Below are 17188 nucleotides of genomic sequence, written 5' to 3'. Positions count from 1 at the left end.
AACCATACATCCTGAGCCTGGGTGGCAGGACAGGCTCCTCTAGTTGGGCCGCTAGATGCCCACCTGAGGGTCTCCTTTTGCTGCAGATGCCTGGAATCCAGACACCTGGGCTGAAAGGACCTCGAGAGCTCCTACAGGTGGAGCTCCCACAGGTCTGAGCCCAGAGAATAGAGGTGTCAGGCACAAGGTCACCCAGCAGTCAGGGGCCGAGAAAGACAAGAATCTTAGCCCAGTGTTCACTTCAGGATGCCCACAGGGAGTCCCCTCAGCCCTGCCCCTCTGCCCAGCAGGCAAGAATTCCTGGGGAAGCTGCCTCCGCCACCTCTGGGCTCTGGACTCCTCCCCTAGTCCACCTGAAAGCCCTCTGGGGCCACCTGCCTGTGCTGCTCCTGTTAGGGCTCCAAGAGGGTCAGGCCTCCCACAATGTAGGCAGCTTGAACCCTGATGATCTTGCAAATTCCCTCCCCCTCCCTGGACCTAAATCTTCCCATCCATAGACTGTGGAGTGGGCTCCCCAGAGCTCTGCTGTGACAAACAAAAGCAGGGATACTCTCGGACACCTCCCACACATCCCACCCTACTGCCCTGCGACTCTGGTTAAGCCCCACTCTGTCAGAACTCTGGTTGAGGACTGAGGGCCCTCTTAGCCCTGGGGACCAAAGAATGGAGCCCCCTCTGACATCCAGAGGGGAGCTGGGAAATCAGCTGCATCAGGAGAATGGAAGGCCAGGATGTCCCCGTGGGAAGGATCCTTAGGACCCTTTCCCTTCCAGGCCAGGGGGGAAGAATCGACTGGGGGCCAGAGATAGGAGGGGGCCTGCCCAAGGCCACACACAAGCCTGTGACCCTACTGGGACTAACACCTGGGGCTTCCAAGGCCTGGCTTGGTGTTCCTTCTGACTTCTTACTGCTTCCACCTCCAAGGGCAAAGCTGTTTTTTCTAGCTGACGAGTCACCCGCTAGCCTGGGTTAAGCACTACACTGGTTCGCACTGACGCTGCATCACCCGATGCTGGATGTGGAGGAGGGGGCTCAGGAACCATATGATTTGGAGGTGCTTAGAAGAGATGGGGACAGAGCGACTGGACTTGGACAAGTGATGCCCACCATTCCTAACCCAAAATCCATGTGGGCCCCGGGCCTCTGAGACCACTAAGGGAAGACTCAGGCTCTCCTGGCTCAAGGGTGGGGCTTTCTCATCTATGGCAGTCAGGTGGCCCCAGGTGGGAACAGGGCACCTAGAAACTGACCCAGAACAAGTCCACCTTTGCTTTCACCCTCCCCTGGCAAAACTCCAGGCCCCCAGTCTATGGCTGGACACCCCCTCCCCCAGCCAGAGAAGGTACTCACTGATGGGGGCGTGTAAGGCCACGTGCTCCTGGTAGGGCGTGTAGTACTTGTACTGCTTTCCGCAGAATTCACAGGTGTAATTGCCGGTTTCTGTCCGAGGAGAAAGAAGTGTGGGAATGGGCCCCTCCAGAAGCAGCAGCATGCTCCCTCCCACTAAATGCCTCCTCATTCTGGGACCACCAGTTAGAATCAGGAGCCCACCTGAGTCAGACTCCCTGGGTTCAAATCCCAGATCCTCTATTTAAAGTTGTGTGACTTTAGGCAAATCTCTTAACCTTTCTGTGCCTCAGTCTTCCTATCTATAAAGTGGGGGTAACAGCAGGACCACCTTCTAATAGGATTGCTGTGAGGATTAAATTTGTATGTCACGTGCTTAGAACAGTACCTGGCACACGCTGTCCTCCTCCATCACTCCACCCCTGGGCCCCGGTGCTCAGGAAACATAGGGGACCTGAGTTGACCTCCAGTGTCAACCTCTCCATCAGCCCCTCTACAAGCCCTGCCCTCTGCAATGGCCACATAAGGGTCCCCTTATCTCCAGGACCTTCCCGGCCCCCAAGCACCCCCCACCCTCAGATAGAAGGGGCCACATCTTCCTCTCAGGTCCCACCGGACTTCATCTTTACCTCTCTTTTGGCACTGCCTAACTTCTTTCTTCTTAAAAATTTCTGATGTAATACTGTTCACTGGGGGAAAATTATAAAATACTGATAAATACAAATACAAAATTTTAAATATAAGAGAAACTTCAATCATCTATAATTCCCAAAGAGTAGCAGCTACCCCTTGGGGTAGAGCGTGCACCTGGCCACTTGCCCCAGACCCCACCCCTCACTCCCATCTCATCCAGGGTGTGCTTCCCTCACTGACGTCAGCTGTCTGGCTCCTACGGGCCTTGAATTAGCCAGCCCTGATCTATACGCTCTTTGTAACCTGGCGCACTCAATCGACAATCTTTTGTGGACATCTTGCTCAAATCAATAAACATCGATCTTTACTGCATTTATTGGCTGCCTGGTTCCCACTGGACTCTGGAATTTGCTGAGCCAGTCTCCTAAACCAGAGGACACTTAGATTGCTTCAAAATTCTTTCCCTTATTAAAAAAAAAAATGCTGGGATCCACATCCTTGTAGAAATTTTTGCACACCTGCTCATTATTTTTGCGTATCACTGCAAAATAAAGATTATTGCTCATAATCTTTGCACATTATTTCCTCAGGATAAATTAAGGGTATGCATCTTTAAGGCTTTTGATCACCATAGCATCAACTACTCACTGAAAGGCTGGGCCAATTTTCATCCCAATCAGAAAGATGTGAAAATGACTGTTTCCACGTACTATAGCCAGCAGTAAGCACTATCAGTCTTACGGACCTGCCAGGGAGAACTACACTGTAACTGCTGGCTTTCTTTCCCATTTCTTTGAGTTCTAAGGAAACTGACTATTTTTCAGGATTAATTAACGGTGGTTTTTCTTTTTTTTTTTCTTTTCACACAATACAGAAGCTTTAAAATTTTTGGTAGTTAAATAATTTTTGTAACTGATTCATGAACACTGGTAAAGATATATTATTTGCTCTTTGTAGGCTTTGAAGCTGTTTGATCAACTGTATTAATTGTGTTACTCAAACTCTATATGATCTTGTTTCTCTCCTTGCTCCATCAAAGATTAAATGTTGTGATCAATCCCTCCATCTCATTGTCTTTCTGAATTTATTTTGTATATTTAGATATAATGTTGTTTGATGCATGTAGGCTCTTGAGATCAAAACCTTTATTAAGATTACACTAATTTCTAACACAGTGCTTCTCAAAATGTGGTCCCTATCTGCAGCAACTGCAGACCAGTTAGAAATGCAAATTCTCAGGACCTATCCCAGACTGAAAAGAAAAATTCCAGGGATGGGATCCAGCAAAACTGTTTTAACACGTCCTGTAGAAAATCCTGCAGTGTAGGAAAGTTCAGAATCACTGCTCTAACATTTAATTACACTGTTTTATTAGTTCATCTGGTATTAGTATAATTAATTCTTGATAATTCGTTAGATCATCCTTTTTGCTGGTTTTCATGTGTCTAAAGCCATTTCCCTAAATTTTCTTGCACTTTTATTCATCCAACAGATACGGTGCTTAAAAGCTGGCACAAAATATCGAGCAAAAACAGTCATGGCTCCTGCCTTCAAGGAGATTATAGTCTAGAAAAGGAGACAGAAAAATTTAAAAAATCACACACAAAAAATTAAAACTGCAACCACAATGGGTGGTGTTCTTAAGGAGACATTCACAGTACTGTGAAAATCCTAGCAGGGAATTCAATTTAGTTAATGGAGTAGAAAAGAGTTCCCTGAGGAATAGAAGAGTAAAAGATAAGGAATTAACTAGCTATGTCTCTAATAAACCATCAATAATTGGACCATTTTAAATCAACATGAGAATCTTCGTCTTCTAATAAAGAAAACTGTACCATTTGCGTTTATTGCTATTACTGAGTGGCTTTACTTGTTTTATGATTCTTTCCCTTTCATATTCTTCCCTTTCTGGTTTATTCCCTTAGTTCTCAGTTGTCTGATACAGGAGCTCTTTTCTTTGCCTTCCCATTACTCCCCAATATTCCATCGTTCTCCAATATTTTCCATTGCTTTAGATAGTACATAAGATATATTTCTCTAATTATTATAGGCAAGTAGGAAGTGATATTTGCACATCTATTGCCACTGAGAAAAGCAGTTTAATTCCATGCTTCTCAAACTTCAGCCTGAGTAAGAATCATCCAGAAAGACTGTTACAACACAGACTTCTGAGTCCCACCTCGGAGATTCTGATTCCACACGGCTGGCGTGTGGCCTGAGAATTGACATTTCTTTTTTTGTTTGTTTTGTTTTGTTTTTGAGGGGGGAGGTAATTAGGTTTATTTATTTATTTACTTAGTGGAAGTACTGGGAATTGAACCCAGGACCTCGTGCATGCTAAACATGTGCTCTACCAATTAAGCTATACCCTCCCCCCGAGAACTGACATTTCTAACAAGCTTCTAGGAGATGCTGACGCTACTGGTCTGGAGACCACACTGTGTAGAACTGGTTTAATCTACTTTACTGTATCCCTCACCGTTTCCTTCCTTCTTGGTTTTTAAAATTCATTTTTAGTACTTCAGAATGATCTCTGTCTTTTGCATTCAATTTTACCATCAGCTTTGCAACATTTTAAACTTACTTCTGGTTTGCCTGGCTTCAAGATTCACCACCAGTCCTCTTATACTACAATTAAAGTCTCATAACTAAGCCCTTACATGTGCTCAACCACTCAGTTCATTGGAGTATATCTTCAAGTAATTTTTTGAAGATGGGTACACAGGAGAAGTGGCATGTCTTTGAGCTCTTGTTTTTTCCTTCACATATAAATTACAATTTGTCTAGGTATAAAATTCTTAGATTACAACCTTTCCTCTTCAGAATTTATTTATTCCACACTCTTTTGGCATTTAGTATTGCAGGGAAGTCAAAGGCAAGTCCACCTTGGAGTCATTTGTAAGTAACTTGCTTTTTTTCTTCTAGGTGCCTGTATAGTTTCCCCCCTATATTTACAGTTTAAAAAGTCATTAAGATCTATTTAGTTATGGGTGTTTTTATAGTGACTCTACCTGACATATGACAAACCCTTAAATCTGCCTACACAGGTCTTCCTTAGCTGAGCAATTTTTTCTTCTATGTTATCTTTGGAGAATTTCTTCTGTCCCACCAATGGAGTACCACCAATTATCTGGAACAGGTTCCTCATTCTCCAAGTTCATCATCTTTTCCTCTCATTATGCTTGTCTGTTCAACTTTGTCCCTCACATCATTAATTCTATTTCTGCTGATCAGTTCTGCTCTTTACTATCTGCAATGTAGGTTTTAATTCTGTTTGTATATTTTCTGCTTCTTTTTAATTCTTCTCATCTCACTCCTTTCTCTCTGTCTTTTCATTTTATCTTGCTGCTTTCTCACTGTACAGCTTCCTTTTTTCATGGAGGTCATGCTACAAACTGAACTGTTCCCCTCCAAATTCAGATGCTGATGCCCTATCTCCAAAACCAGTGTTGATGTCCCATCTCCCGGTGTGTAGGTATTTGGAGATGGGGTAATTAGGTTTAGATGAGGTCACGTGGGTGGGGAAACCTCTTGATCGGATTAGTGCCCTTATAGCAAGAGACACCAGAGAGCTTGCTCCCTTTCTCTTCTTACCATGTGAGGACACAGCCAGGAAGGGGGTCCTTGGATCAGAACCCATCCATACTGGCACCCTCATCTCCGACTTCCAGCCGCCAGAACTAAGAGAAAATAAATTTCTGTTTATTTACGCCACCCAGTCTATGGTATTTTGTTCTGGCAGCCCGAGTGGACTAAGACAGGTCATATTTTCTTCTGCTTGACTGTGGCTGTCAAACAGAATTTTCTTCTAGACTCTGTGGTAGATCATTTTCAGAGGCACACTCTTCCTCTGAGTCTCCTAAATTCCTTTTCTTGTCATGCCGAATTTTCATAGTTCCCAGGTTTGTTTTGTTTTGTTTGTTTATTTATCCAAGTCACTCTTCTTTATCCAGGTATAAAAAAAATCAAGTAAGCTATAAATAAATGCAGACTTACTGTGTTTCAATAGACATGAATGAACTGTCCTTGATCATCCCAGATATACTGTAGACCTTTACCATGGGAGTAGTTCTCAGGTCTGCAGCTGAAGAGCCAGCTGACAGGCAACTCCCTCCCTCTAGCAGGATTCCTCTGCTCCATCACAGCTCTGGCTTCCTCCTCTCTGAGGACCAAGCTCTCCAGCTGATGTAGATGTGGAGGGCGTACTTCCCAGCATGCACTGCTGCCAGAGTTTCTCCTCTTCCCCTGACCTGCAGATCTCTACTCATGGGGACTAGTTCCTCCACAGTGCTCTGTGCCTCTGCTGGCCCCTCTCCCCCGTATTCTATGCCTTGTCACTCTCAGGGTTCTGAGGCACTGGCCAGCTTACCAGAAGTGGCAGAAGCCCAAGAAGCAGCATTCTTGTCTCACAAGGCAGCCCCTGAGTGGTAACAAGGGACAGCCTCCCACTCTGCTAGAAATCTCAGTTCCATGGCATCCAGCTGGGAGCACGCAAGGAGCCAAACTCAGTTCAGTTTTTCTCAATGCAGTTCCCTCCTCCATATAATCTGTGATCATTCCTTCAAAGTCCTAGCACTGGTTGTCTGTCAGACTTAGTTACAATCAGAGAGAACAAGTTTCATCTTGCTCTGTACCTTTCTGGTTAATTAATAGGTACCACTTATTTAATGCTTTCCATGTAAATGTCAAGGACTATACTAATTCCTTTACAGATATAATCTCATCTAATCTCCATGACAATCCTGAGAGGTGAGTTTTATTGTCATCACTGTGATTAGAGAGATTATAAGACTTGCAGGATGTCACACAGGCATTAAGTACAAGAGCCGGGGTTCATCTTAGCGATGGCTCTAAAGCTCTCACTCTTGACTCTGTCGGCAACCTCGCTCATTTGTTAAGCCCTGAATACAGGCCAGGAGCTGGGTGAGGCTCCTGATGCAGGCATCCCACAACAACACTGCAGAACAGACAGGAGCTCCTGTTCCCAATTTATGCATAAGTCAAAGGATACTCGCAGAGGGTAAGCAGCTAGTAAACTGGTGATACCAGCATTCAAACCTGGTCCTGTCTGACTTCAAAGCCTGTTTTCATCATTATGATGCTTCAGATGGAAGGGGTACTACACTGGGGCAGATACTGAACTGGGGAGGTCACAGATCCCAATGTCCCTGCCCCGTATTGGTCTACGAATGTTCATCATGGAACATGTCTGACTCACATCTGAGTTTTCCCACAGTCTAACTTCTAGCAGTTTCAGTGTTAAGGATTTCCTCATTTTCTTCACTTCAAGATTATTCTAATGCTACTGTTTATCGAATGTTTACTATGCCTGTGACAAGCACTTGTAACCACTTCACAGATATTATCACGTCTCCCGTTTCCTGAGTGCTTTAAGGAAAGCAGAGGATCATCCTTATGAGGAAGGAGGACAAAGTGCCAGGGGCCCATCCCACGCCTTCCAGGGGAAAGGACCGATCTCTGCCCGCTGAGGCTTGTCTCTGGCTTCACGGTTCCAGCTCCCTTGACTCTCCCTCCCTAAACTTCCTCACCCATTCATTCTGTCTACTTTCACAAGCTGCCTTAATCCTTATTGCAATAGGCAGAGCCAATAAGGGTCTCTTCTTACCGGGCAGTAAGAGAGGCATGGAAAACAGAGAGGAAAAAAAGTATGCAAATTCTTGAAGGGCCGGACCAGACAAGTCTCACTTGGGAGACCCCCCTACCCTCCACTCAATCTCTTCTCCTAGCAGCCAAAATGTCTTCCTAAAATGCAAACCCCATCAGGTCCCTTGGCCACTGGGTAAGCTCTCTGGTTCATTCCCCTCTGGATGGAGTCTGTCTGCCATCTCCCGGAGTCTGTCTGCCATCTTCCTCTGGTATTCAAGGCTCTCTGAGACCAGAACTCAGGTCTGCCTTTCAGTTCCTGGAACAAGCAATGTTCCCTGCGCCCTTGTGTGGGATTCAGGGGCTCTTTCTCCATCCCCATCTCCACACAGAAGCCTCCTGGATTCCCAAGGCAGGTCAGGTGTGTTCCGAGCCCCCCCCACCCCGCACCCTGTGCTTCACTAGGTTGTAACCACCTGCGGATTAACCTATTGCGCCCTCTCTTTGCAAATAACCCAAGGGCAGGGTCACATCTGTCTTGCTCACTGTTGTGTCCCCACAACACGCAATACAAGTATGCTGCAAATGGGCAAGTCAAGTGCATGGCTCCTGCCCTCAGGGGTTTACTGGGACAAGGACAGAGCATCTGCATGTGGCTCCCCCAGACAGCTTCATCTGCTGATAAACCCCTTCAGACAACGACAAGGACAGTTATTTTCTGAGCACCTACTATGTACCAGGCACTGTGCTAATTAATAGGTTATTTACATCCATGATCTCATTTAATCCCCCAACAAACCTGCCGGGAAGTGTCACCCTTACTCCATAGGTGAGGAGCCGAGGCTCAGGACCACTAACAGACTGGGCACCACACCTGTGCTACCTTCACTGTCCTGACCTGGACCCCGCACTGTCCTGCTGCTTCTCAAAGGCTCAAGTCCTAAGAGCGAATGACCCATTTGACAGGTGGGCAAAGTGAGGTATAAGGAGGCCAGTGGCTCACTGGCCAGAGCTGCTGCTATAGGATTAGCAGTGCTACCTGCTTCCAGAAGAGGGACTTGCCCTGCCGCCCTCAGCCACCCAGACCCGTCTCCCCATCCGGCCCCAGCCCCAGAGAGAGGCCCGCATACTTGGCCCGATTTTCTGGAATGGTTCCGGGGGTTCCTCCTTCACCTCATCAGTGGCCACGACACCTTGGTCGAAGGGGTCTGTGGGAGAACACAAAGCCCTTAGCGCCCTGGTAACCAGGTCCCAGAGCCCAGCTGGGGACAGGGAGGTGGGCAGCCACCAAGGACTTACCTGCCCGATTCTCAGGGGCCCCTTCCACACTAAACACTGCGCCCGGGTGGGAGGTGGCAGCCGCAGAAGGAAGGAAGCACACAGGAACCCTGTTAGTCCCTGCCCACAGCCGCCTCTGCCCAATGCTCCCAGCCTCTGTCCCAGCAAGCTTGCCTCTGGGGCCCAGGAGAGCTGCCTTAGTCATCGTGGATGCCCTAGAAAACCAGGGGCCACAGGAGGGCACATGCCAACCACGATGCAGCCTGTACCACAGTCCCCATCCTCCCCATGGCCTGGGGCCCACCCCGGGGCAGAAGGATGCTTTCTGGCCAACCTGTTTCTGGATCACTGGCACCCGCTCAAGGGGCCAGGGCAGGAGAAACAGAGGAAGAGATGGTGGGTGGGGAGGGGAAGAGAAAAAGAGGTGAGAGGAAGGATGGTGAAAAACGTGGTGGCACCTGGTTGTCACAACTTGACATGGGCTGTGTGTGTGGGGCTGGAGAGGAAGCCCTCAAGATCTTTCCCAAGCCCAAGACTATTTCTATGATTCTTGAGCTTCCAAAAATAAATTACCTATATTTATCACTCTAATTTCTAACTCTATAATCTAAGATGCTAAAATACCATCATTCATTTTAAAAAATTGGTTTAATTTCACCAGAACATGTGAAAACTCAACATGAAACTGTAAAAATAAGTCAATATGAAATTGCTGATATGCGACTGATTTTGACCTACAAAAACAGCAACTGCACTTGGGTTACCCTAATCAGAAGTACATACGGAGTATGATGGGGACCTTCTCCTGCCTAGAATCCTCGGAGGCTGGTCACCCTGCTCGTGGTCTGGCTGCTGCCTGATCTTCCCTGGGAAGGAGGAGGGAGGGGAAGCCGTGGCTGGGGTGGGGGCCCGAGAAGCAGCCCTGGAGAGGTCTCTTTATGTGACTCCGTTTCCCGGCAGTCGGGAGCCTGACTCACCATCCACTGCATGCAGGTCTCGGTGCTCCTGGAAACAGCTGTAGTATTTGTACTTCTTCCCACAGATGTCACACGTGTACCTGAAATTGTCTGCGGGGGATGGGAAGGCACGTGGTTACCAGGGCTTCAGTCACTTGGGGCTGGGGGAGGTGGAGGGGGTTTGGGCGAGACTGGGCCCGACGGGGGACCCCATGGAGAACAGCTCCTGGAGCATTAGGAGTCTTCTGTACAGAGGCCGAGGAGCCCTGAAGTCACTTTCAAACCCACCCCATGTGAGCTGAGCTCCTAAGGGCCTGGGGTGGTCATAACTGGCCCTCTTCCTTCATGAAATCACATGAGAATAGCAATCACTGCAGCTCCGACTTCCTGGGCGCCGCACTGCTAGGTGCCAGGCCGGGAGCCTCCCCGCATTTCCCCCATTAGTCCTTGTAACTGAGGCAGGAAGCAATAACCCATTTAACACACGAGGCTGCTGAGGATCAGAAGGGGCCCATTGTGGATGACTCCCAATGACCCTGACCACTGGTGTCCACGTCCTGTGCAGTGCCTGGGCCAGACCCGGTGACCTGTTTCTAACGGAGAGAATGCAGTCAGGTGATGGGATGTCACTTCTGAGACTAAGTCACAAAAGTCTGTGATTTCTTGTTCACACCATCTCGCTCTTGCCAGCGGCCCTGCTGTCAGCTGCCTCACAGAGAGATCCACGGGGCAGCCTCTGGTGAAGACCAGGGGGGAGCTGAGGCCCTCAGCCCCACAGCCTGGGAAGGACGGAGCCTGCCAACAACCACGGGAGGGAGTGCAGAGGCAGCCCCTCCCCTGGCTGAGCTTTGCCACGAGCCCACAGCCCTGGCTGACACCTTGACTGCAGCCTTGTGGGAGAGCCAGAGGACCTGGTGAAGCCCCACCCAGATTCTGACCACAGAAACAGTGAGATAATTGATGTCTGTTGCTTTAAAAGTCATTAAGTTTGGGGGAAACGTTACACAGCAATAAACAATGACAGGCCTGAGTCTGCGTGAGCCCCTCGGTCTCTCCAAAGCCAGAGGCTAGACTCATACAGGACGCTGCCCCTGCCACAGCACCAACCCTGTCCAACGTCTGTCATGCAAAGACCTTGTGTGTGCGTTCCTTGGGCTGATTCAGGGATGCTATCCGCCTCAGCTTCCTGAGGATGCCCAGCACAAGGAGGCTGGCGGCTCACTCCAGGCTGCACAGTGGGGCAGGGAATAGCCGGGATTCAGATGTTCACTTAACTCCAAGCCATGGCTGAGCAAGGGCACATGGCCCTTCTCTGTCCAAATAAACTACCCTCCACTCCTGGGCTGGGGTCCCAGCCTCTTGGCGCCTCTTCTGCTCCTCACCCAAACACAGGACCTGATGAGATGCCTCCATCCAGAATTGCCAGGCAATTCTGTGGGAGGGTTTCTGGCCCTCACTTAGCTGAACTTAGGGACACAGGTGACATTAGCCATCTTCCTGCACCTGCCTCCACCTCTTCCATATCACCTGCATTCTCTGAATGTGCCTGGACAGATGCAGGGCCACAGAGACGAACTGGTCTCCGTGTGAGGCACACACAAACACTCTGAGGGTAGCGGGACCAGGCAGGGTCCAGGCATGACACCATCCTACCAGGCCCTACCATCTCCACGTCTCTGCCCGCAACAGCCACGCAGTGGTGGGGGACAGGTGCTGGGGCGTGGGAGGAGAAGCCTGGTCCTGCCTTGCTTCACCCAGCCTGCCAGCAAGTGCCAACCCACTTTGGGATTCAGCGTCCCCATTCCCCCCTAATTTGGGGGGTGGCGGAAGATGAGCTGATTCTCAGGGCCTCTCCTAGGCTAGCTGTTACAGGATTCCAAGCCTGGCTCAGGCTTCAATCCTTCCCCAGGGCCAGCAATCTAGTAGAGACAACCCTCGCCCCCGACCATTATGTCCCATCTGGACCATAATCCTGCCTGGTACTGGACAGCTGGGGAACACAGGTGGGAAAGTCAAGGACATTTGGGGTGTGTTGGTTCCAGATGGGGTCCTACCCCTGCAATTCTGCTCCCATAATGGTCAGTACTGGTCGCCCCACCACCACCACCTGCCTGTTCCACTTGTCTTATCTCTGTCCACACAGCTTCTCCTACCAGCTGGGCCACATCTGCCACCGCCAATAAAATCTGAACCCCCAGTTTTCTGCCACTGAGAAATGTCCCCCACCTTGCTCTGTCAAATCCCAAACCACTGCGTCGCCTCACTATGGACAGGACCACATTCCTGGGCCCACCCCGGGCAGGAGTAAATTAGGACAAGAGAGTTACCCCAAAGGAAGAAAGGCAAAATGATTTTTTGCCAGTGAAACCACATCTTTAGAGCCCAAAGAAAGCTCAGCGTCTCCAGGAATGTCATTGCGATTCCATTTTGGGAGGCAGGCTCTGGAGTCAGGCCGCCCAAGCTCAAACCCAACTCCACCACTTACAGGAGCCACTAATGTTAGAGGTGCTGCCTAACCTCTGCACCTCGGTTTTCTTATCTGTAAAATGGGAGTGATAATTCCTTCATCTCCCAGTTGTTAAATACAGAATAAATGAACACAATGCCTAACATACAATAACCACTTGGTAAAAGTTACCTAATATTATTGTTCTATAGAGGGAATCAATATGACAGCGGCAAGAGAGCTGGATGTGGAGTTAATCTTTTATGTTCTTGGCTGAGAGACGGGTAACTGGGCGTACGGCTCTGTGTATGACTGTACCCCTTTTCTAACAAATAAAAGGAAGATCCCTGGACTAGAAGGTGTGAGACCTGTTTTCCATGCCCACCTCCACCCCTAACAAGCTGCTGCGTGACTTCTCTCTGAGACTGAGCATCCTCATCTGCAAAAACATCAAGGCTGGACTTGACATTCGACAGGACTCCAAGGCCAGGCTCTGGTTACGAGGCTGGGGTGTGAGGATGCCAGGCTCTCTGAGCAGGCACTGCTGGCCTGGGTCAGGGCAGGGGTGCAGGACTGAGACTCAAATAAAGCACGCTGGCCATGGGGAGAAAGTTCCACAGGCAGGAAGGGAAAAGTGATGGAAGGACTAAAAATACTGCCAGACACGAAGCCCTCAACAACCAGTGAGCCTCGGGGAACAACGGAAGCCAGACGGAGCACAACGGATCATTGAGGGGCTGCCGGAGGGGCCGGGGACCCAGAATAGCCGAGGAAGGAAAGATAAATAGGGAAGTTCTTTAACTGTGCGGCTGACCACAGGCAAGCGATGGGAGTGAGAGGAGAAGGGAGCTATTGAGGCAGAAGGAGTCAGGGGCCAGGCGGGGCAGGGCGGGGCTCGGGGAGGAGACACAGGACCTTGCGTCCTCCTGCTGCGGGCCCTTGAGCAGGTGTCTGGCCCATCTGAACCTCAGACTCTCCAGAAATCAGAGGGGTGGCCTCAGCCCTGCCGGCCTCTCATGTGGTGTAAGACTCCAAAGAGAGAGCGGATGAGAAAGTGCCTCAGAAGAAATGCGATTAGGACCCAGCGCAGTTAAGGCCCTGCTTTGCCCCCATACACCTCCTGAAAATGCTTTGCTTTCGATTCTGGGGGAGGGACATGTGTATTATTTTAAGAAACTTTTTCTGGTGGCATAACAAACAAGCAGAACGGGGACTGACACACTCTGGCCCGCCCGCCGCCCGTTTAGGGAAGGGACTCAAGTCCACACCGCTTCTGGCTGTGTTCCTGCTCTGTGACAGGGCTGAGCAATTGTCAGGAAGATGTCTGGCCTGCCAAGTCTAACATATTTACTATTTCGTCCTCCTACAAAAAAAAAATATACAAATCCTAAATGTTCAGCTCGTTAAGTTTTCAGAAACCAAAAACACCTGTGTAGCCAGTGCCCAGCTCAAAGCCAGCGGGGAAGCCCCCTCACAAGGGTAACAATGACTCTGAATTCTGCCAGCGTGAATTCGTTTCCCCTGTTCTGGCACTTTCTGCTCACAGAGCTTGGAGGAGAAACACTTCAGTGCCAGGCTCCTTTTGCTAACATCCTGCTTGGGGGTAATCCACATTGCTGTGTGCAGCTGTAAGTCTCCCCTCAATGCTGTACGTCATCCTTTGTGGGAAAACACCATGACTTATGCATCTATTCCACGAGCACTGGGCTCTCGGGTGGTTTCCGGTTTGAAGCTGTTACCAGCAGTGCTGCTAAGACATCCTAATTCACATCTCTGGGTGGACGTGCACACATTCTTCGGTCGGGGACCCATCTAGGAGTGGAACTGCTGGATTCTGGAGCTCAGGTTTGTTGTGAGGGGAGAGGTTGCACCCCAGCCTAAACCCGTCTGGCTGGCTGCCTACCAAGCCCAGTGGGTTTAGACCTGGAGGGAGGGCAAGCAGGGTCCACAAGCAGCAAAGCAGACCACCAACCCCAGATGCCAAGGCCCTGTGTGCCCCAGGTGCTGGGCTACTGCCTCCCAGGATTAGTTCCCATGGGTGCACCTGGGAGAACTCCGAAGTAGCATTTTCCAAACATCAGCTATGGCGCCTAGACCCATGAGCGGGAGTCAAAAGCACAGAGGAAATGGTACACACTGGGGCCCTCTTGGGGGTGCATGTGTGTATTTTGCCAATGAAGGGCCCGGAGAAATCTACAGCAAAGACAGATTCATCTCAGCAGAACTCAAGGTTTCCCCAGGTTATCTGGCCAGACAACCCTTTATTGACAGAATACCTGTTAACTTCCCCAGGATGGCTGTGCCTTGGAGCACACTTTGGGAAAGGCTGCTCTGAGGTCCTGTCTCCAAAGCCAAAGCCTGGACCACAGCAACGTGCCTCCCAGAGGCCACCTGGGGCCGTCCTGGGTGTTGGGTTGAGAGCATCACACCCAGCCCCAGCCCTCCCTCCTCCTCCTCCCCCCTCCTCCTCCCCCATTGGCTCTCAGCCCCCGAGCCCACAAGGAGGGAAGATACTCACTGCCTTGGGAGGCTCCCTCCCCTGAGGTGGCTTCTGTGTCTGTGAGAGAGAGAAGGAAAAGGAGGTGAGCAGACTGGACCACCGGAAGGGCTGGCACCAAAACAGAGAGAAGCCGCTACCACGTGCCCAGGGGTGCTCTGCTCCCGTTCAAGATGCAGGAACAAAGCCATCCCTGGGCCCCCTGCTGGCCATCGGGCCCTGACCCAGTGCCCTTCCTGCTTGCCAGGCTCAGGCTCAGGGGCACACAGGTGCTATCCCTCCTGTTCCCTCAGCCTCTGTGTCCTCATCTTCATAATGGCGACAGCGCCCCACCCCACCCCTGAGGCTGGCATGAGCAGCACATGAGATGACACAGGAGCACCTTCCTGGCAGGAGCCCTGACACCGCGCGGCACTGGCGCATCCGTGGAGGAAGCGGGCTGTGCGGGCCAGGCGGGGGCACTGGTGGCATGTCCTGCTGACTCCACCCCCACCCCCCATTTGTGCTCTCCCAAGTTAAGGAGGCCTCTCCTCTCCTCTTCAGGTCCTACTCCTACTGCAGAAAGAGGGAGGAGATTAGGGAAGACTGGAGCTCAGAGGGCCTCTGAGGTCACCCTCGGGGAGCCCAGGTGGAAAATCAGGCAGAGGACAGGCAGGTGCAGCCCCTCAGCTCTGTCCCAGGGACACACCACTCACCTCGGTGTGCCCGAACGTGGGTCTGGAAACAGTTGTAATACTTGTACTTCTTGCCACAGATTCCACACTCATAGGACCCTGGAAAACAGGAAAGGAAGGGGCTGGTCAGCCAGCATCCAACACGTGCAAGCACGAAGCCCCGGGACCTGCAGCAATGCCTCCAGGTCGCGCCAACTCTGCGTCACTGGGCTGTCTTGTACCCGCAAGCAAAGAAGCAGCAACAAGGACCAGCGAAGGCAGTTCTGAGCTGGAAGCCAGGAGGCTGGGGTCTTTCCGGGTTTTTGTCTCAACCTTCTTGATGACCTTGGGTAAGTCACTCCCCATCTCTGGGCCTCAGTTTCCAAATATATAAGATGGAGATGGTAACTTCTTAGGTAACTCACACTTACTCCTTGAGAGGAAAAAGGAGATGAATATAAAAGAATTTCAGAATAAGGAATAAATTCCATCCATGTAAGAAAATCACCACTCAGAAGCAAGAGAATAATTTATAGCTTGTTCTCCTCCTTGCTAGGAGGGACGGAGGTTAAGAGGACAGGCTCTGACCCAGACACATCTGGGTCCCTGTCCCTGCTCTGCCACTCACCAGCAGCATGGCCTCGGTAATTTCCTTAAACACACTAAGCCTCAGTCTGCTCATCTGTAAAATACCTCATAGGGGTGACCCCACGCACCCCCTAGGAAGTGCCCAGCCCTACTACAGATGTGTGTGACAACGGGAGGCCCCCTCTCATCTGCTGAGGAGCTATCTTGTTTCCGCAGATGTGCAGAGACCAACATGGTGTGAATGCCTGACTCCAGCGCTCTGCCAGCTCCTTCTCCCAGAAGTAGGTGGGCTGAAACGGCTGAGTTCCAGCAGGCACTTCAGGCAAGCGAGAGGCAGAGCCCACCCATGCCCAGCACAGGGCAGGGTTAGGGTTAGAGCAGAGCCCATCAGACCCAGCCTGGCAGGGGCCCCAGGCCCTGCCCATCCCTCACGTAGGCCTGCCGCCACCCGGGCTCAGGCCCCATCCTTCCTCACAGAATGGGCCGGGAGCCTGCACACACACAGAGGCCCTGCCCCAACTCCAGGCTAAGTGGACCAGAACGGCCGGGGCCAGGGGCCTAGAAATCTGCCTTTCGCTGAAGCATCCTCAGAGGATTCTGAAGCCCAGCAACCAGGGTGGAACTACTAGTTTAGTCAGACAGACCTGGGATGGAGTCTCAGCTCAACCACTGACTGGCCAGGCCTGTTTCCTCATTGGAAAAGTGTGGACAATGTAAGGGCACGGACGTGAAGACTGAATGAAGCATGAATAGTGTTCCTACCAGGACCCCAGGCCCTCAGCAAATGGGGGATCACCAACCCCTACCGCCTGCGGCCTCACTGGGGGCAGAGGCCCACTCACTGAGTGGGAACTCCAGATGTCAGACTAAGTGAGAAGAGCACTGGGCTTGGCGTCTGCCTGTGAGCTCAGCTCGGCCATCCCCTCGCTGCTCGATCTCAGGCCCAGGTCTTCTCCAGCCCAAGCCTCGGTTCCTCACCTGTCTAACAGGACTCCGATTCCTACACCTCGTGACTGAGGTCAGATGAATGCGCTACAACACGTGAGTCGGCTGGCACACCCGTGGCATCACCACTTTGCTGCTGTGGTCCAAACCAGCATGCAATTTAGCAGCCTATTCTTCAGTGGTTTTGTAAGTTACCCTTCTCTCGCTGGGAAAAATATAAACACATGGAGGGCAAAGACCA

At 50.7% G+C, this 17188-nt stretch overlaps 1 protein-coding gene across 7 annotated transcripts in view; it reads right to left on the bottom strand.

The window, feature by feature from the left end:
• Nucleotides 1–17188, bottom strand: part of ZNF618 (zinc finger protein 618) — a 165543-nt gene that overhangs the window by 34782 nt on the left and 113573 nt on the right. For 5 of the 7 annotated variants that reach the window (XM_031450255.2, XM_031450257.2, XM_031450259.2 and 2 more), the window contains exons 4-9: nucleotides 15457–15534; nucleotides 14783–14821; nucleotides 9840–9929; nucleotides 8884–8919; nucleotides 8715–8792; nucleotides 1351–1440 (exon numbers count right to left, since the gene is read on the bottom strand). In XM_031450255.2, the coding sequence (XP_031306115.1) occupies nucleotides 1351–1440; nucleotides 8715–8792; nucleotides 8884–8919; nucleotides 9840–9929; nucleotides 14783–14821; nucleotides 15457–15534 (411 nt within the window). Of the gene's footprint in view, nucleotides 1–1350; nucleotides 1441–1976; nucleotides 2037–8714; nucleotides 8793–8883; nucleotides 8920–9839; nucleotides 9930–14782; nucleotides 14822–15456; nucleotides 15535–17188 lie in introns of all 7 variants that reach the window. The other 2 variants (XM_031450251.2, XM_064490446.1) reach the window with 1 other exon arrangement.

The sequence above is a fragment of the Camelus dromedarius genome, chromosome 10 (genome assembly GCF_036321535.1).
Source record: "Camelus dromedarius isolate mCamDro1 chromosome 10, mCamDro1.pat, whole genome shotgun sequence".
NCBI lineage: Eukaryota > Metazoa > Chordata > Mammalia > Artiodactyla > Camelidae > Camelus > Camelus dromedarius.
The sequence above is the reverse complement of the archived record's forward strand: the minus strand, read 5'-3'. Positions and strand labels throughout refer to the sequence as shown.